We start from the raw sequence: 20813 nt of genomic DNA on the forward strand, positions 1-20813 counted from the left end.
GCATCAGACAACTGAGGTGTCATGAAGCAAATCTGGAGAAAGGAGGACTCATACAGGCAAAAATAAAACTAGTCTATGTCGTGTGAAGCTCCAGTCCTTTGGCCACTTGATGCAAAGAGCTGACTCATTGGAAAAGACCCTGATGCTGGGAAAGACTGAGGGCAGGAGAAGAAGGAGGCAGAGGATGAGATGGTTGGATGGCGTCACCGACTCAATGGACATGAGCTTGAGCAAGCTCTGGGAGACGGTGTAGGACAGGGAAGCCTGGCGTGCTGCAGCCCTTGGGGTCGCAAAGACTCAGACACGACTCAGCGACTAAACGACAACGCCAACGCCGTGGGGACAGGCAGTGAGCAGTGAGGTTAATCTTTTTACGAACACTGGATGGCCGGGGCAGCAGGCAGCTGGGTGAGGCTTCTGTGACAGCCCCAGGCGCTGACGGGGCCACCAAAGCGCAGAGAAGCCGCCACTGTGGTCCCAGCCCCCGGGCTCCTCCATCCTGCAGCCCTGCCTCGCCGAACTCCAGTCTGGCCTCTGTCTCTCCCTCTGCTGATGCCCAGCAGAGACGGAGGGGCTTAAAATCACTGTGCCCTCTTGTGAAAATGGCTGGGACATCGCAGATAAGTATTTCAATTTCCTGCTTAGAGTGAGAAGCTTTATATGAAAAAAGACCAAGGAGTTACGTGCCCCCGGTCACACAGCTGCAGTGCAGACAGAACCGGGCCGGGGGTCCACTTCTCTGCCTCGAGCTGAGATGTTTCCCACACATAAGCCCTCAGCACAGGCCTCCTTCATCGTCTGCGAGAATGGGTGGGTTTTGAGGGACGCAGCACAAATACTGAGTGAAGTCAGGTGTAGAATAACGCACTTTAAAATTCATTCCCCTAAAAAATAAAATAAAATTCATTCCCCTAAACTGCTTTATCAGGCTTCCCGGGCGGCTCAGTGGTAAAGAACCTGCCTGCTAATGCAGGAGATGCGATTTGAATCCTGATCCAGGAAGACCCCCCTGGAGGAGGGAATGGCAACCCACTCCAGCGTTCTCGCCTGGGAAATCCCATGGACAGAGGAGCCTGGCGGGCTACGGTCCACGGGGTCGCAAAGAGTCGGGCTCGACTTAGTGACTAAACAACGACAGAGGCGCTGTCACGCTTACAGTCTTCTGTTTAGTGTTCTATAACATAAAGAGCATGTTACCAGAAGCGCGAGCCACCCTCTTTTAGTATTCAACGACTGCAACGTTTTTCAGCAGAGCAGCCAGGCTCAGCACAGCCATGCCACGTGGGCACACAGGAGCTCTCTCAACCTGAGGGGTCCAGCCTCCAATCACGTAGAGTTTATTGTTCACTGTGGCAACCGCGTGGCACGCCAGCTGCAGAGGAAGCGGAGACACCCTCTTCCAGGTGTCCCGTTCCACAGAGTACTTATCAACACAGTTTGTGATAAGATACTGGTTTTTAACTTTCATCTGCCCTCCTATCACATAGAGGTCGTTACGGATGGCGCCCAGAGCGTAGAGCTCTCGAAATTCTGCCGTGCATAACTTCTCCCAAAACTGGTTTCCTCTGTCGTGGTACCTGTGAATTAGCAGAGAGAGAACCGGGATTAGATTCAACGTGAAAACAAGCTGCCAAAGAAACACAAGTTTCTTCTCCAAAAACAACATGATTTGGTTCTTCTAATTGGAGAGGAAGAAACATCAGTATAAGACAGTGATACGTGCTGGCGTTTCATCGCTAAGTCGTGCCTGGAAAACCCCAGGAAAAATATGGCAAATAAGAAAAACAAAGGTTCTGTTTGGAAACAGGTGAAAAACTTACGTGTGTTCTACACAGAGAACAGCTTCTGCGTATAGGGTACTCACTGCGCATCAGACGTTTGACAGCTGAACCTGTTACAGGCATTTTCCCCACTTGCTCTAGACCAACTCTTACATTCTTCCCCAGGATGACGTTTTACTTCAGGTTGGGCAGGGAAGTTGGACGATTGTTCTTTTCAACCCAAAGACTGCTCTTTCCCTTCAGGTTTGTCTGGCTGCTCACAAACTGAACGCCGACATTTATCAACCCTCAGGACAGCTGTCCTCTCAGTGATTTTAGGAGGAAACCAGAGTTCTTAGCATTACAGACAATATTTTCACCACTGCCTTGAACTGTAGGGGATTCAGAGAAGGGAGGATCGCGTGTCTACAGGCGGGGGCTCCGGAAACAGACGGTGAACGTGCCAATAGGATGGAAAACGGGTTTTGGGGTCTGGGGGACCACCCTGGTGGCTCAGTGGTTAGGATTTCACCTTCCAACGCGGGGAGTGGGGGCTCCATCCCTGGTGGGGGAGCTAAGACCCCACGCGCCTTAAACCAAAACAGAAGACAGAAACGACGTTGTACCAAACTCAAAAAAGACCTTAAGAACAGTCCACATTAAAAAAAAAAATCTTCAAAAGCTGAGTTTTCATTTTTCTGAGACACGGTTTAAGAGGCCAAGAACAAAAATATATCCCCTGAAGGTTGGGAAGTACATGTTTGCCGGGCGACTTGGTAATCGATTTAGCCTTTCGCATCAAGGATGAGGAGCTGAAACGCCCGGATGAAGCCGTAGAGCTCACTGTTTCGGACGTGTCACAAAGAAGGCAACGGCGGGGGGGAAGCACGCACCGTCCTCACAGAGGCTGTCGGTCGGAAGACGACTGTCCTCAGCTGCTTGTCTACCGAAGCGTGAGAGACCAAAGAGATGGGAGGTGTACTTTTAAAACAGAAACAACCGACCACAGTGCGAATAATCCACTCCCACCTTTAAGTCAAGAAGAAGGGTGTCTGCGTGGAGGTCTGTGAACTACAGAGTGGAGGCGAACGGAAGAGCGTCTAAAGACGAACACTCAGGACGCGGGCGCGACATAGCGGAGATGCAGACACGCTCGCTCGCATCACGAGCCTCTGCTAGGCCCACACCGTTCCCGCCCTTTGTTGTGCCTATCTTTGCATGAAACGTTCCCTTGGTGAGATGGGAACACCAGACCACCTGACCTGCCTCCTGAGAAACCTGCATGCAGGTCAGGAAGCAACAGTTAGAACTGGACATGGAACAACGGACTGGTTCCAAATAGGGAAAGAAGTACGTCAAGGCTGTATATTGTCACCCTGCTTATTTAACTTATATGCAGAGTATATCATGAGAAACGCTGGGCTGGAAGAAGCACAAGCTGGAATCAAGATTGCCGGGAGAAATATCAATAACCTCAGATATGCAGATGACACCACCCTTATGGCAGAAAGTGAAGAGGAACTAAAGAGCCTCTTGATGAAAGTGAAAGAGGAGAGTGAAAAAGTTGGCTTAAAGCTCAACATTCAAAAAACAAAGATCATGGCATCCGGTCCCATCACTTCATGGGAAATAGATGGGGAAACAATGGAAACAGTGACAGACTTTATTTTCTTGGCCTCAAAATCACTGTGAACAGTGACTACAGCCATGAAATTAAGACACTTGCTCCTTAGAAGAAAAGCTATGATCAACATAGACAGTGTATTAAAAAGCAGAGACAGTTACTTTGCTAACAAAGGTCCATATAGTCAAGGCTATGGTTTTTCCAGTGGTCATGTATGGATGTGACAGTTTGACCATAAGGAAGGCTGAGCACCAAAGAACTGATGCTTTTGAACTGTGGTGCTAGAGAAGACTCTTGAGAGTCCCTTGGACTACAAGGCAATCCAACCAGTCCATCCTAAAGGAAATCAGTCCTGAATATTCACTGGAAGGACTGATGCTGAAGCTCCAGTACTCTGGTCACCTGATGCAAAGAACTGACCCACTGGAAAAGACCCTGATGCTGGGAAAGATTAAAGGCAAAGGAGAAGGGGATGATGTAGGATGAGACGGTTGGATGGCATCACCGACTCAATGGACATGAGTTTGAGCAAGCTCCGGGAGTTGGCAATGGACAGGGACACGTGTCATGCTGCAGTCCATGGGGCTGCAGATTTGGACACCACTGATTGACTAAACAAAAACAACAGATCGCAAACCTGGCCCTGACGTGCCCTTAGGGAGCACTGTAAGACCCTAACGATGCGCACAGCACTGGGAACCTCCTTCAAGCCCCAAGCAACGCTTCTGACAATGACAAGGGCCCATGTAGTCAAAGCTCTGCTTTCTCCAGTAGGCATGCACAGGTGTGAGAGCTGCATGGTAAAGAAAGCTGAGCACCAAAGAATCAATGCTTTCCAGCTGTGGTGTTAGGGAAGACTCTTGGGAGTCCCTGGACTGCAAGGGGATCCACCCAGTTAATCCTAAAAGAAATCAACCCTGAATATGCTGTTGAAGGACTGATGCTGAAGCTGAAGCTCAAATACTTTGGCCACCTGATGCAAAGAGCCAACTTATTAGAAAACAGGCAGGGGGAGAAAGAGGCAGCAGAGGATGAGACGGTTGGATACCATCAGTGACTCAGTGGACACGAGTGTGAGCAAGCTCCGGGAGTTGCTGAAGGACAGGGGAGCCTGGCGTGCTGCAGTCCACGGGGTCACAAGGAGACACGATGCAGCAACTGAGCAACGATAACAGCAAACGCTTCTGATTATCTCTCTATTCGCCTTGCTGACAGTTTCATCCCTGGGGGAAGTGAGGAGCGAAACTGAGGCTTCACTTCTGCCCAACGTGGGAGAGCCTGTGGGTCACACCAAACAGGGTCAGTTCAAGACAGAGAAGAAAAGGAACACAGGGTGGGTAGTTAGACGAATAGAGAGTGGGTTTTTGAAGACAGTTACGAGGCGAGACATTTAAGGATCAAAACACAGGCTTTGAGAGGACTGGAGATTGTGAAGTATGAACTCTGATGGCAGAATTGCACCTCTTTGAGGAAGAAAGCAGAGACCAAAACAACCTGAGGCTCCAAGGGGAAAAGCAACAGGAAGCGAGTGTCAGGGGCCCAGAGACTGCCCCAGGAGACCCAGGCTCCCTTCCCCCCGGGACCTGGGGTTCGAACCTGCCCCCACTCTGTCGCCGTGGGCAGAGGCCAGAGGGGCAGTCACTGCCTGGGGTTTCCATGCCTGCCCCCACTGCCGGGCAGAAGCGACACGCCTTCAACGCGTGCAGGTGAGGGGCGCCCGCTGGAGCCTGAAGCGGTCCTGCGACGCGAGGAGATGACAGCTAAAGAGAGCCCTCTCCTCTCTCTCTGTGCCCACTCTGCCATTGAGAAGCACTTCCCGAGGGAAGTCTGAGAACATCTGGCTCGAGGGCCCCGAGAGGGGATGGTGGGTGAGGAGAGCTCGAGGAACTGCCTGCACAGTTCTCATTCACCCAGGTCCGTCTCAGGGCTGAGTTCCTGCTGTCTCCAGGCACAAGCCCTGGACAGACGCGACTGCTAAGCAGACACCCCTCTCCTCCTGCAGTCCTAGGTCGAAGCACTCTTTGGCTGCCCACGTTAGATGCTATTAGAGGTTTAGGAAGCGGGTGTTAGTCGCTCAGTTGTGTTCGACTCTTTCCGACCCCATGAACTGTAGCCCCTCAGGTTCCTCTGCCCGTGGGATTCTCCAGGCGAGAGTACTGGAGTGGGCTGCCACTTCCTTCTCCAAGAGGTTTGGAGAGACCCACTCATTAAGGGCACAGAATGAAAGCTGACAGGACGTACAGTACATTTTGGCCAAGAAACCAATCACTTCTTACTCTGAATTGTGAACTAGAAAGTGTCAGCACAAAGGAGTCACTGTTAGTAAACATTTCTTCTTGTTAAAAGTTATATGCAGCTCTTCAAAAGCAAAGCGATTATAGCATATGGATAAACAGTGAAACCTGGATATAAACAGACAGGAATTGTAACATATACACACTTAACTCACACAGCTTCATCTATACCCTCTCAACAATGAAAGTGAAGTGAAAGTCGCTCAGTCGTGTCTGACTCTTGGCGACCCCATGGACCATACAGTCCATGGGACTCTCCAGGCCAGAATACTGGAGTGGGGAGCCTTTCCCTTCTCCAGGGGATCTTCCCAACCCGGGGATCAAACCCAGGTCTCCCGCACCGCAGGTGGATTCTTAACAGTGAACGGGAGAGGGAAAAGAATGTGGATGCTTTCGTTATGAATGTTACCTCTATGTCAAATACATGATCGCGAGGTAATTCAGAACACATGTGATTTAAAACATGCTCTCCCAGCAGTAACGTCTGCTGCTGGTGTCAAAGCCAGATAATGGAAACAAATGCTGGGTACAAACCTGTAGATCTCAATGTTCTTGCTCTTCTGTCTGGAGAGTTTAGAGGCGCTGGCCTCCCCAGCCACGATGAGACTGTTGTCTTCCATGACGACCCCGGTACACACGGTGCCCAAACCCTCCCCGTACTTGGGAGACGAGATGAAATAGGTCTTCCGCGACACAGGGTCATAGCAAAAGCTGGCGTCCCCGTAGTTCCTGTGTCTCGACCTGATCCCTGAAGCATTGGTGCCAATGCACAGCAGGAGACTGGTGGTCTCCATGCCGTAACGAAGATTGAGAGCGTGCGGCTGGGGCGTCTTGATGGCTTTGAACGCGTTCTGAATGAGGTCGATGCAGTTCGCGTCACACAGGAGCACCGTGTTCCTCCTCAGGGCTTGTCTCAGAAAGGAAGGGCTGACCAGTTGCAACCTAACCTGCTTCAAAAGCACCACGAGGTGCTCTGTGCGTCGGTCCGGGCGGTGATTGACCCACCTCAGGACGAGGTCCAGAATGCTCTCCTCTCTGGACACGTTCAGGTCGTCCGACTGGATAAGCGTCAGGAGCTGGTGCACCTCCACTTCCAGGATCTCTTCGTGTAAGCTCACCTCGGCAAAGTGCCGGTACAAGTATTTCCTCGACTGATCGGCCAAGTCTTCAGCTCCAATCTGCTTTGCAAAATAGTAGATGCCGACACAGTTCGAGGCGTCCATGTGGGCCATCATGTGCTTCTGGCACGCCTGGAAGACGTCCTCCATCTGCATGAAGTAGGCGGCCATGGCCACCGTCTGCACATTGGCGTTGCTGACCTCCAGAGCCGCGTGGTACATGTATCGGAGTATCACCGCCACGCTTTCCGCCGTGATGTCGTGAAGCACCACCTCTCTCTGGGTGCACTCGAGGAGCCCACACGTAAACATGGCTTTGAAATACGGACTAAAGGCAGCCAGGACCAGCCTGTGGCAGGGGAACGTCTCCCCTTCTGCGATGATCACGACATCAATCATCTCCGCTAAATCTTTCATGCTTTTAATTTTATTCAGTAAGTTCAAGCTGTGTTGGTATTTTTCTTTCCCCTCAGACTTGCACTCCATGGTGTCCTCTCCAATGTCTCCGAGTAGGTCTTCTTTAAACGTAGCTTGATTCTCGAGGGCCTGTTTTCATGTCTGATTACTCACCAAGCGACAGGGATGTCATGAAACATTCCTGAGGGGAAGGAAAGAGGCAGGTTTCTTCTAAGAAAGAGATTTTCTGACATTTAAACATGCAGCATTATTTATAAGCAAACACTCATTCCAAGCAGGGACTTTTTATATTAAGCCCACCAATGGGGGGGCCTCCCTGGTGGCTCAGCAGTGAAGAACCCAGCTGCCAAGCAGGAGACACGGGTTCAGTCCCTGGGTTGGGAAGATCCCCTGGAGGAGGAAATGGCAACCCACTCCAGGGTTCTTTACCAGGAAATCCCACAGACAGAGGAGCCTGGAGGGCTATAGTCCACAGGGTTGCAAAGAGTCAGACATGACTTAGTGACCAAACAACACCAAAAAAGACGACTACCGTGGTATCTAAAATCATGGCATTGGTTGTAAAAAAAGAAAAAGAAAAACCAATAAATTATTAACCACAAACAGTATTTCTCTAACTAATGGCAGAGATTTTTCTAGGAGGGCTGGAGAGAGCTTCCTGCCAAGGTGAATGAAGACAGAACAGATGGACACCTTTAAAAAAAACTAATTTTACTTGTCTATCTATGGTGCTGGGTCTCAGTTGCTGGGTGGCTCTCTCCAGCCGAGGGGCGGGGCCGCTTGCTCTCCGACCGTGGGGTGCAGGCTTCCCAGTCCAGGGGTCTCCCGTGCTGCACAGGCTCTAGGCGTGCACATGGGCTTCGTTCCCCACCAAGGCGTGTGGAATCTTCCCAGACCAGTGATTGAACCTGTGTCCCCTGCATTGGCAGGCAGACTCAACCACTGGACCAGCAGGGAGTCAAGATGGGCACCTTTTGTGTGTCCACTTCCTGTTACCAAATTCAGCTGACCCTCAGGTAGAGGACTGGCCTCATCAGGAGACAGTCTCTCTGTGGAGATGCAACCCCACCACCCCAAAGGTTACACGCGCCGTCCCCCCAAACGCACCCAGATGCAATCACGGCCAGTCTGCAAAATCACAAGGGGGCATGCAGGCTGGCTGGAAAAGCAGTCCACTAAAATTCTGCTCAGACTTTGCCGTGGAGTAAATACTTCAAAACAGGGCTTGGGAAAGCAAAGCACAGCCAAGCGTCTGTCGATGTGAGAACTCAGAGCACTTGAAACTTAGAATTAAATCGTCCTAAACTTACAAAACCCACAAGAGTCACCCCCTTTCTCTGACCCTCCCTTGGCTCTTCCCTATCTCCCAGAGGCAGAGGTGGAATTACTTCTTGCCTGAAAAGGCACAAGTCTAATTAAAAATTTCTTTAAGCTTGTCTCAGCTTCACCTTCCCCCGGGGAACGGAAGCTAATTAGCCATTTTGCTGTAAAGAAGGACATTCCCAGAGTCGAAACCCTGGGTGGGAGGAGTGGATCTCAAGTCTCCGACACCCCGTCCAGGTGTAGCATGGCCAAGGTTTTACACCTCAAGAATTAACATTGATGGCAGAAAAGTCAGCGAGGAGCTGAGAAAGAAGGGGCGGTGATAATTCCAACATCGCGAAAGCAGAATCTGTCAGCTGTAACGGTTATAATAAACTTTCTAAATTTCTGTAATCCGGTAAAGCGTTAGAAATCTCATCTGTCTCAATGAGACATGGCACGTTTTCGATGTTGAATTAAAGTTCATTTCAGGAAACAAGTGTTAAGCATGAAAGGAATGTTTAATGATATAATAGCAACTGTAAGACCTAAACAACGACTGTGCTCAAGGGTGTGGAATCGTAGTGACTAGCCAGTCCTAGGATCCGTACACTCGAGATGAGAATACAGCCCTCCTCGATGGATTTTCTGGGAGTTGATGGCTCAGCCGGCTTCCCTGATGGCTTGGTGGTAAAGAGCCTCCCTGCCAATACACAAGACACAGGTTCGATCCCTGGGTCTGGAAGATCCCCTGGAGGAGAAAACGGCACCCCACTCCAGTCTTCTTTTCTGGGAAATCCCACGGACAGAGGAGCCTGGTGGGTTACAGCCCATGGGGTCGCAGAGAGTCAGCTATGACTTAGCGATTAAACAGCAATAAGGATAGAACAATGGCTCAGCTATATTTCAATAAGTTAAACTTCTTATGTAAGAGTTTTCAGGCTAAAAGTGAACCTTTGCTTTTTGCTTTGTGGTAGATTTTTACAAAGAGAATCCAATTATGGGTAATTAGGCAGTCATTCGGAGAAGGCAATGGCACCCCAGTCCAGTAGTCTTGCCTGGAAAATCCCATGGATGGAGGAGTCTGGTGGGCCGCAGTCCATGGGGTCGCTAGGAGTCGGACACGCTGAGCGACTTCACTTTCACTTTTCACTTTCATGCATTGGAGAAGGAAATGGCAACCCACTCCAGGATTCTTGCCTGGAGAATCCTAGGGACGGGGGAGCCTGGTGGGCTGCCGTCTATGGGGTCGCACAGAGTAGGACACGACTGAAGCAACTTAGCAGCAGCAGGCAGTCATTATCTTTATGAGCTCTCCTGCAACACATTTCGAGTGGTTTGAACCATATTATGTAGGCTTCTTTATACATAAACACATCAGTCAGCTTTACAGACGACAGCTGTTGCCTCAACCTAAAAAGTGTAAAACCGGTTTTACAAGGAAATAAAGGTTTGAAGATTTCCATTCTGTGTGCTGATATATAAGACTTTCAGAGGGCACCTACCCCCGCAGTGCTAGCAGGCCACGAGCAAGCTTCCCGGTGGCATCACAGGATCTAACGCGATGCAGGCACTCCAGCCTCGCTAACTCCTAAAGCTTATCTGGATGATGCTGGAGGGAACGAGGCACTGGGGGCCCTAGCGTTACGACTGCAGCCCAGGATTTCGTATCTTTCAGGCAGGAACCAAGCCACCCTTGTTGAACCTTTTGGCTTAGGACTAGTTTCATAAAAACAGAAGTGGCATTCGTTTCAAAGAGCTTAAAAACAGAATTCTTGGTCCCTGATGGACGGGTTTCCTGTTTTTAAACCTCTATCTTGTTTATTTACCATTTGGCTGCGCCACTGCGGAACATGGGTGCTTTGATCTTCAAGTGGCATGCGAACCCTTAGTTGCGACGTGTGGGATCCAGTTCGTGGCCTGGGGGTGGAACCGGGACCCCCTGCACTGGGACCGCTGAGTCTTACCACCAGACCAGTCTTCTTGATAAACACGTCATGGGTAACGTCTTACACGCAGCTCTGTACGCACAGTGCCGGCGTTCCCTCAGCACCCAGCCTGCCTCCCTTGGGGCACGGCAGGTGGGAGTCCCCCGCAGCGGCCCTCGCCCTGAGGCTGCTTCAGGGCCGGCGGGACCCTGAGCCTGGCCTGAGTGCAGTGACCCTCAGCCTCTGGTGCAGTGGTCGGGGGCGTCCGCGTGCCACACAGATCAGGGGTCTGACCCTCTGCACTGTCTGCCCACAGCCGGCACAAGGATGGAGCCAGGACAGGAAAGGCGGCGGCGCTTCAGACGTGCCCCGTGTCTGGACGTCTCGGTTCAGGGGAGATGCCGCTCCCTTCGACGTCTGGGCTTGAGCTGCTGGGTGCTGTTGCTGGCGCTCAGGAGGCCTCACTATCACCAGTGGCAATGCGTGAGCGTGCGACAACGTGGCATAAGGAATTGCAAGTACATATTTTACAGTTTCACTCTGGGTATACCCTTACCTTCTCTGTTACCGTACTGTGGAGCAAAAGAACTGTGGAAATTTCCAATGTTGCTCATTTCTCCTTGATAGAAGGCGGAAAGCACTAAGTCAACTCTTTTGAATTTACCTCTGCACATTCAGTGACCACAGCATCTTATAACCAGAGGAACTGAGTCCTGAACCCAGACTCCAGAGCCTGCCCTCTTCATCAGCCCTCTAACGCAAGCACCCGACCAGAGCCGGAGAGGAAGCCTCAGGCTTCGTGGGGTTTCTGTCTGAGTTCAGCGCTGCCGCTGCAATGCAGGGCTTCAGTTCAGTTCAGTTCAGTCGCGTCCGACTCTTTGGGACCCCATGAACAGCTGCACGCCAGGCCTCCCTGTCCATCACCAGCTCCCGGAGTCCACCCAAACCCATGTCCATCGAGTCAGTGATGCCATCCAGCCATCTCATCCTCTGTCATCCCCTTCTCCTCCTGCCCCCAATCCCTCCCAGCATCAGAGTCTTTTCCAATGAGTCAACTCTTCGCATGAGGTGGCCAAAGTATTGGAGTTTCAGCTTCAACATCAGTCCTACCAATGAACACCCAGGACTGACCTCCTTTAGAATGGACTGGTTGGACCTCCTTGCAGTCCAAGGGACTCTCAAGAGTCTTCTCCAACAACACAGTTCAAAAGCATTAATTCTTAGGCTCTCAGCTTTCTTTATGGTCCAACTCTCACATCCATACATGACCACTGGAAAAACCATAGCCTTGATTAGACAGACCTTTGTTGACAAAATAGTCTCTCTGCTTTTTAATATGCTGTCTAGGTTGGTCATACCTTTCCTTCTAAGGAGTAAGCATCTTTTAATTTCACGGCTGCAATCACCATCTGCAGTGATTTTGGAGCCCAGAAAGATAAAGTCAGCTACTGTTTCCACTGTTTCCCCATCTATTTGCCAAGAAGTGATGGGACCAGACGGAGAAGGCAATGGCACCCCACTCCAGTACTCTTGCCTGGAAAATCCCATGGGTGGAGGAGCCTGGTAGGCTGCAGTCCATGGGGTCGTGGAGAGTTGGACACAACTGAGTGACTTCACTTTCACTTTTCACTTTCATGCATTGGAGAACGCAATGGCAACCCACTTCAGTGTTCTTGCCTGGAGAATCCCAGGGACGGGGGAGCCTGGTGGGCTGCCGTCTATGGGGCTGCACAGAGTTGGACACGACTGAAGCAACTTAGCAGTAGCAGTAGCAGATGGGACCAGATGCCATGATCTTAGTTTTCTGAATGTTGAACTTTAGGCCAGCTTTTTCACTCTCCTCTTTCACCTTCATCAAGAGGCTCTTTAGTTCCTCTTCCCTTTCTGCTGGAAGGGTGGGGTCGTCTGCACACCTGGGGTTGCTGCAGGGGCAGCCACAGACAGTGTGTGACAGATGAGCACCGCTCTGTGCCAGAAATAAATGTTTTACAGACACAGAAACTTACATTTAGTACATTTTCACATCATGAAGTATTCTTCTTTTGGCTTTAAAAAGCCATTTAAAATGATGACATTCATTCTGAGCTCATGGGCTACACAAAACGGGCAGCAGGACAACAAGCCTGCGCCTCTGTCGGAGGAAACCCGCCGCCCAGACCCTGCCTGGCGCCCGGTCTGCCAGCCTCTGCTTCAGTCCAGCTGGAGAGTTCGAGACGGGGAAGGCTCAGAGTCCTATTTTAAAAAGATCATCTGGTTATCTCCCTGAGATTCCTGAAGATAAATAAATTTTCTAAATAAGTGTTTGGATACAGTTTCTCTGCCCCAAACACTGGCTTCAACAACAGCAACAAATAATACTTTTCACATTCGAAGAAGCATTTATGACTTTTTTAGATGAGCACATATATTTAAGTATCTGTTCCTTCTAACCACGGGGCTTCCCTGGTGGCTCAGGCAGTAAAGCGTCTGCCTGCAATGGGGAAGACCTGGGTTCAATCCCTGGGTTGGGAAGATCCCCTGGAGAAGGAAGTGGAAACCCACTCCAGTGTTCTGGCCTGGAGAATCCCATGGATGGAGGAGCCTGGTGCGCTACCGTCCATGGGGTCACAAAGAGTCAAACACGGCTGAGCCACTTCACTGGTTCACTTTCCTTCCAACCACCTTTTATTTCACTCCTGAAAGCTTCTCTAATTGCTATGGATTTACAGACCAAATGACTTTCCTGGTGAGACCCTGGAAAACGCTTGGGCAGTTAAATGCTTCAGTAAGCGTTCCCAGAGTTGTTTCTTGTATGCATAATCTGCATAGAAGACACTGGTATTGCAGACGGGGGCTTTAAAGTGAGGCAGTCCCGGGTCTGGGATTCCCTGGTGGCTCAGACGGTAAAGAATCTGCATGCAGTGTGGGAGACCTGGGTTCGGTCCTTGGGTCGGGAAGAACCCCTGGAGAAGGGAACGGCAACCCCCTGCAGTATTCATGCCTGGACAATTGCATGGACAGAGGAGCCTGGCAGGCTACAGTCCATGGGGTCGCAAAGTGTCGGGCATGACTGAGCGGCTCACGCCCCCCAATCCTGGGTCTCAGTCAAGCCATGGCTGTCATCCCAGAACCATGGAACCTCTCTGCACGTCGGTTTCTGCATCAGGAAGATGTGGGCGCTGTATGTAAATAAAGTATTCACAGCTGGATCAGTCCTTTGGGCCAAGGTGCTCGTGGCGGGGTAGCAGTGTGCCTCAGAGGTGAGGAACATGGGCTTTCTCTTGGGTTCCTGAGACCTGGGTTCTGTGACCCTGCTGTGCCATTTACAACATGAGCAAGTTTCTTAGCCTCTTTCTAATTCCTGACCTGAGACTAGTGTTGAGAATTATATAAGAATAGTTGCAGAAATAAATAAGGCCATGCATCTCCCATATGTAATTTGCTTGGTGAAGCTGAATACACCTGTGCAAATAATTTTTGAACAATAAAAATGTTTGGGCTCCTAGACAAACTGCTTGTGGGCACAGACACGGCAGTGGGCACAGTTCTCAAGTGAAAGAACTGAGAGCAACTGTGCCTGGGGGTTGGGGCACAGAGGGCATTCTCCTTTCACCAGCAAAATAAAACTGTACAAATGTTCTCAATGATATCAATGGGAAGTTATTCTCTGCTCCGATTTATAGAAGACTGAATTGGTACACTCATATTAATAGTGCCCATAACAATGGGGAGAAATGAGTAGCAAAGATAAATATGTCACAAGAATAAAGCCTAATTACTCTGCAAATCCAACAGGCAGTTTCACCCACGTCCAGAATACTTAGTTTTAAGAAGTGGATTGCTATAAAGTTTAACGGGACATAAAGATGTTAATTTACTTAAACTGCTAGTGTTGTGCTTTTATGATGTTTAGTTTTATAATCTTTATATTAGCTTTAAAGTTGCTCAGTTTGGTTCAGTTGCTCAGTCGTGTCCAACTCTTTGCGACCTCATGGACCGCAGCACGCCAGGCCTCCCTGTCCATCACCAACTCCAGGAGTTTACTCAGACTCATGTCCATTGAGTTGGTGATGCCATCCAACCCTCTCTGAATAATGATTCATACGTGACCATGCCTCTATATTTTGCTGAAGTCAAAAGTAGTTTAAATTCATAGCAGCACTGTTTGAATTAGCAAAACTTTGGAAAGAGCCTAAATAGCCAATAACAGGAGAACAGATAGACTATAGCATATTCCCTCAAGAGAAAATTGTACGGTATTTAAAAAGAGCTTGTAGAAGCTGAAGAAAAGAATGAGCTAGGGCTATGTGTATTATTCGTTATGCCTTTTTGCATGTCTTAAATATTGCATAAACTAAGTTTAAAATTAAAATTTGTATTAACATTAGAGAAACTTACAAACTTTGAAAATGTAACCTACATCGTAAACCACATTAGTGTATGTGTATAGAGAGAGACAGACAGACAGGACATATAGATACATCATGAATCTCCTTTCAAACCTGTCATGCTGTAGGCAACCTAACTTACGAGTCACTGGAAAATCCAAAAGCTTACACCCTACTTCTCCAGTCTGAATGAGAACTGCCTTGGGAGAAAGGCAGGAACAATGTCTTCCTACATCTGCTTTGGTGGGAAAAGAAGTTACTACATTCCCGAATTAGTGTATATATTTTTTTCCCCATAGACATGTTCAGTATGTGAGGAGGTTCTAATCTGAAATGATAAGAGTTGGTCAACAGCAAAGCCTTCAATTTTATTGATGAAAAAGACTGACGACCTAAGAAATTACGTGGTTAGGGTCCCAGATTCCAGCCTAAAACCCCTTTGAACAAATTTTGGTTGGCAAGCCCAGGAAGGTCAACGCGACCTCAGAAAGTGATGCCTGAGTTCCAGAGTTACCACACAGCCCTTCTGGGAGCTGGTGACTCTGTGCATGAAATCAGTCTCCCCACATTCACAGAAGTTATCTCGAGCCTATTTTCCCCAGCACCAGCACCAGCCAGGTATCAGAAGGCCCTCTCTGAGAGGGCCCTTCCAGCCCTGCCTGCCTCACGGCTGACTTGGCCTCCTTGTATTACCAGGCTCTTCGTGACGGTGAACCCCTGGCTGTTCCAGGGCGGTCAGCCTCACATGTTCTTCTCTGTGTCTGCAGCACCCTTCATCCACTTCTGCCTCAAAAAATGGACTGGCTCTTCAAAATTCAGCCCAGTCATCACTCTCAGTGAAGCCTTCAAGGCTCTTCCTTGCTTTTTACCTTGAGCACAGCAGTGACCGGGCTGTTGTTCAGTTCAGTTCAGTCGCTCAGTCATGTCTGACTCTGTGACCCCATGGACTGCAGCACGCCAGGCCTCCCTGTCCATCACCAACTCCCGGAGTTTTCTCAAACCCATGTCCATTGAGTCCGTGATGCCATCCAACCATCTCATCCTGTTGTCCCCTTCTCCTCCTGCCCTCAATCTTTCCCAGCATTGGGGTCTTTTCTAATGAGTCAGCTCTTTGCATCAGGTGGCCAAAGTATTGGAGTTCCAGCTTCAGCATCAGTCCTTCCAATGAACACCCAGGACTGATCTTTAGGATGGACTGGTTGGATCTCCTTGCCGTTCAAGGGACTCTCAGGAGTCTTCTCCATCACAGTTCAAAAGCACTGCTGTTACTGCAATTTATTTATGTATCCACCCTCTTCCCTTTTCACTGGAGATCACAGTGATGGTAGGACTCCGATCTTAACCCTTCTGTATTCTTTTTAAAAAACATTATTTACTTATTTGGCTGTGCTGGGTCTTCGCTGCGGCATGTGAGATCTAGTTCCCTGTCCAGGGATCAAACCTGGGCCCCCTGCGTTGGGAGAGCAAACTCACAGCTACCGGGCCACCTGGGAAGTGTCTCCTTTTGTATTATTAACATCTGTCTGTGACATTGCCTGGCACAGAGGAGCTGCTCAACATGGTTTGTGCAATTAAATGAATGCTTTGCTTAGCCCTAAATGACAAGTTCATAGCTTTTATGCATGTTATTAACCAATATCTTGAAGATGTTTTCTTTCTATGTATAAAAGTGGCGCTTGATTCTCTAAGTTGCTATCCCTTTGTCCAAGGCAAGTAAATGTTGCAGAATCATTACCTTGATTTCCTTGCCTACAGCTTGACACACTCTGACATCCAGGTCTCCGGCCCTCAAAATCAGCCCCCAGTCACCGTGTGCTCAGGAATTTGGCCCCGGCCCCTCTTCTTAGGGACCTGAAGCCAGAGATAGCAGATTGGCAGCTCACAGACTTTTTTGGTAACTTGTCAACATGCAAAGCTGACATATTCCAGCATCCATTGAAAAAAAAGGAAGACAGCAACGGGGGCTTCTTAATTTGCATGGCAAGGCCCACCGGCAGGCCTTGGCAACCCCACCTCTCAGACCGCGCTTCCCTGGTGGCTCAGTGGTGAAGGATCTGCCTACAATGCATGAGACCCTGGTTCGATCCCTGGGTCGGGAAAATCCCCTGGAGAAGGGAATGGCGACCCACTTCAGTATTCTTGCCTGGAGAATCCCATGGACAGAGGAGCCTGGTGGGCTGCAGTCCACGGGTCACAAAGAGTCAGACACGACTAAGCGACTAACACACACACACGCACACCTCGGAGACCACTAGCAGGCCTTGAGTAGCCCCCTCCTCAGAGGGGACATGCCTCCCCCGTTCCCCACGCCCCCATCTGGACCTGACCCCGCCCTCATTTCTAACTCCTCCGAGGCTGTGGCTTTTCTCGCCCCTATAGCCGTTACCTTCGTGGCCCCTGGCTTCCCCCACTAGTCTCCAACCTTATTGCTTTTCGGCATCACCGTCTTGTTCAGAGCCTGGCAGAAATGGCTCCGGACCGGCCTGAGTGCAGGGAGACTCCCGGGGGTACTGACAACCCTGGATTTACTGCATGGTAATGAACCACACCAGGGCCTCAAGGCCGACCAGGAGGGAGATAAGCTAAAGACTCGTCTCCTTTGCTCCTTCCTTTGTGGCCTCTTTGCATTCTCCTCGGAGCCTTTAGCTGGCCCAGAGCTCCTCAAGAATCCCCCCGGGGTCCGGGCGGGCGGGAGGCGCAGGGCGGTTAGAATATTCAATTTGCAGTGAGGACTCTGGCCGTGTGCTGTGCCGGGCACGTCCTCGGGTTCCAGGAGGAGCCCCGGACCGGCAGGCGCCCCCGTCCCAGCGCTCACGGGCCGGCGAGGAGGGCGCCCCAGGGCCGGGCGGGTCCCAGCGCGGGGCTGCGCGGGGCTGCCGCGCGCGCGGCGGAGGCGCAGGGCCGGAGGGACCCGGGACGCGCAGGTCGTTCCCCCGCCCCCAGGAGGGTCGCCGCTACTTACGGGGCTGCCCGGCTGGAGGCGCGGCCGCACTCGCTCCTCTGGGGCCGCGGCGATGGCGCCTGACCGGCCGGGCGCCTAACCAATATGGGCCGAGCCAGGACGCCTATAAATAGACGCCGCGGGGAGGGCGCGCAGGGTCCTCGGGCAGGGAACCGACCTGGCAGCTCCGCGCGAACAGCTGCTCGCCCTCCGCGCCCGACCCGGAGCAGGCACCAAGCGCCGTCGTGCCTGCGTGTGTGCGTACACGCGTGTTGCTGGCCCGCGGGGGCCTCGTGTCCGAGCCTCATGGTGAGCACGGGAGGTCCCAGCCGTCGCCACACAGTCGTTTCTTGTCCTTTGTGGCTGTTCCGGCCTGACGCACTGGGAGCCCTGCGGTCTGTCTCGGCACACGGTGCTCACCCTAGAGCCACACTGCAGCCAGGTGCCAACACCTCCCCAGAGGCCACGAGCTCTGCCCTGTCCACCTTGGCATGCTGGCCCTGCAGAGAGCTCATGGTCAGGGAGTGGGCACTGACGAGGGTGATGGTGGGCAGAGCTGGGGAGAGGCAGGAAGCAGGCGTCCTAGCTGGCCTCTGCTCCTGGAGGCCCCGTGACCTTCTGTGAGAGCTCAGACTCTTGGGGGACAGCAGTCATTGCTGTTCAGTCGCTCAGTCCTCTCCGACTCTTTGCGACCCCCTTGACAGCAGCCCGCCAGGCTTCTCTGTCTATGGGATTCTTCCAGGCAAGACTACTGGAGTGGGGTCACCATGCCCTCCTCCAGGGGATCTTCCCGACCCAGGGATCGAACCTGCAGTCTCCTGCATCGCAAGGAGATTCTTTACTGTCTGAGCCACCAGGAAAGCCCTAGGGACGCCCCGGGGACAGCAGACCTGCTGCTAAGGCGTCCAGCTCACACCCTTGTTACTAAAGAGCTGATGCTTGCAGATGCTGTGATAGCCACCCTGTTCCCCGAGTGGCCTTCTCCTGAGGAGGCAGGTGTCCTTAAAGGGGAGGGTGGAGGATTTAAGAGAATCACTGAAACGTATGCAGGACCATGTGATAAACAGATGACCAGCGCGACCTCAAAGAAGCATGAAGCGAGGCACCTGGAGTCGGTGCTCTGGGACACCTAGAGGGGTGGGCTGGGGAGGGAAGTCAGAGGGGGTTGAGGATGGGGGGGGCGACCCATGTATATCTGTGGCCGATTCATGTTGGTGTATGGCAAAAACCATCACAATGTAACTATCCTCCAATTAAAATTAATACATTAATTAAACATTAAAAAAATGCAGACTTCTCTCCCCACAGGTCTTGAATTCGGGCCACGGTCACCTCTCACTGCTGATACTGACCGTGTCGTGTCCTAAGCCAGAGAAAGGAACCACATGTCTTTTGGAGGCTCTCCCGCTGCAAGAACCTGTCATGTGGAGAAAGGAGTGCCGTCTGTCTGCTAAGCTTTGCCTTCCCACTCCTGGGGTGACGAGCCCCTTAGACAGCCTGGCCTGGAGTGGCCGGGGCTGCACACAGCTTAATCTAATAGATGTGAGGGGGTTTGGAAAGGTCACGAACCTTCTAGAAGCCAAACTTCTCTCCACATCCCGAGATGATTTCATTTCTCCAGCAATGAGTTCCTCAGATCCTGAGTACACAAACAATCAAATCGCTTTTGAGGCAGAGTCCAACTTGTTTCTCAACAGACCTGACTAATTGTTACTGTCTGTGGGATTATTAAGCGACCGTTCAGTTCATTTCCGTTGCTCAGTCGTGTCTCTTTGCAACCATAGGAACTGCAGGACGCCAGGCCTTCCTGTCCATCACCAACTCCTGGAGTTCACTCAGACTCATGTCCATTGAGTCAGTGATGCCATCCAACCATCTTATCCTCTGTCGTCCCCTTCTCCTCCTGCTCCCAATCTTTCCCAGCATCAGGGTCTTTTCCAATGAGTCAGTTCTTTGCATCAGGTGGCCAAAACATTGGAGCCTCAGCTTCAGCATCAGTCCTTCCAATGAACACCCAGGACTGATCTCCTTTAGGATGGACTGATTGGATCTCCTTGCAGTCCAAGGGACTCTCAAGAGTGTTCTCCAACACCACAGTTCAAAAGCATTCATTTCTTTGGCAAAAGAAAGCTAAGCGACTGTTAGTATCTTCCAGATGTGTGCATTAAGAAGTATCAGTTCGGGGACTTCCTGGGCACTCTGGGTTAAGAATCTGGAGACACGGGTTCGATCCTTGGTCGAGGAACTGAAATCCCACATGTGTACTAAGTTGCTTTAGTCGTGTCTGACTCTGTGTGACCCCATGGACTGTAGCCCGTCAGGCTCCTCTAGGCAAGAACACTGGAGTGGGTTGCCATGCTCTCCTGCAGGGGATCTTCCTGACCCAGGCGTTGAGTCCGTGTCTCTTGTGTCTCCTGCACTGGCCGGCGGGCTCTTCACCACACACCCAGGGGCAGCTGAGCCACACATCACAGTTATCGAGTCCACGGGACAGGTAGAGTTTGTGTAGCACGAAGAAAATCTCGCGTGATGCAGTGAGGATTCTGTGCGCTGCAACTAAGACTTGACCCAGGCACATAAATAAGGCTCATTCCAGAAAAAAAGATGAGTGTAGTTGCTCCCACAGAGCGCTCCAGTGATAGTTCCCTAAGAAGGGAGAAGTCCGTTTCTCGTTCACACGCCTACCTGGGGAGGCTTCCCGGGCTCCGAAGGCAGCTCCAGCATCAGGGCCCTGGGGCCCCTCGCCTCCAGCTTCCCTGGAGCATCGCCGTGGTCCATAGGCTCCAAGACGACTCACCACCACCTCCAGCGGGGGAGCAAGATGAAAAAAGGGAAGGGAAAGAAGTCCCTCCTTCAGGGACGCACTCAGGAACCATACCCCAGATACTGTTGGCCGTGACTTGGTCACGTGGTCAAACCTCGCCCCTGAGGGTGGACCCGGGCAGTCTGGTCTCCCTTGGGCGGCCGGCAGCTCTGTTATTTACACTCTGGTCCAGCCCGCAGTCTCTGCCCTCCACGTTCTCCATAGATCCATCAGTGTACACACGGTTTATTTCTCCTCC

At 51.2% G+C, this 20813-nt stretch overlaps 1 protein-coding gene across 2 annotated transcripts in view; it reads right to left on the reverse strand.

The window, feature by feature from the left end:
- KBTBD12 (kelch repeat and BTB domain containing 12) overlaps window positions 1-17880 on the reverse strand; it is a 51080-nt gene extending 33200 nt beyond the window's left edge. For both annotated transcript variants that reach the window (XM_055558518.1, XM_055558517.1), the window contains exons 1-3: window positions 17773-17880; window positions 6213-7394; window positions 1307-1577 (exon numbers count right to left, since the gene is read on the reverse strand). In XM_055558518.1, coding sequence (XP_055414493.1) covers window positions 1307-1577; window positions 6213-7282 — 1341 coding nt within the window. In that variant the 5' untranslated portion in view covers window positions 7283-7394; window positions 17773-17880. The remainder of the gene's footprint in view (window positions 1-1306; window positions 1578-6212; window positions 7395-17772) is intronic.
- Between the last annotated feature and the right edge of the window lie 2933 nt (window positions 17881-20813).

Source organism: Bubalus kerabau, chromosome 20, assembly GCF_029407905.1.
Source record: "Bubalus kerabau isolate K-KA32 ecotype Philippines breed swamp buffalo chromosome 20, PCC_UOA_SB_1v2, whole genome shotgun sequence".
Classification (NCBI taxonomy): Eukaryota; Metazoa; Chordata; class Mammalia; order Artiodactyla; family Bovidae; genus Bubalus; species Bubalus kerabau.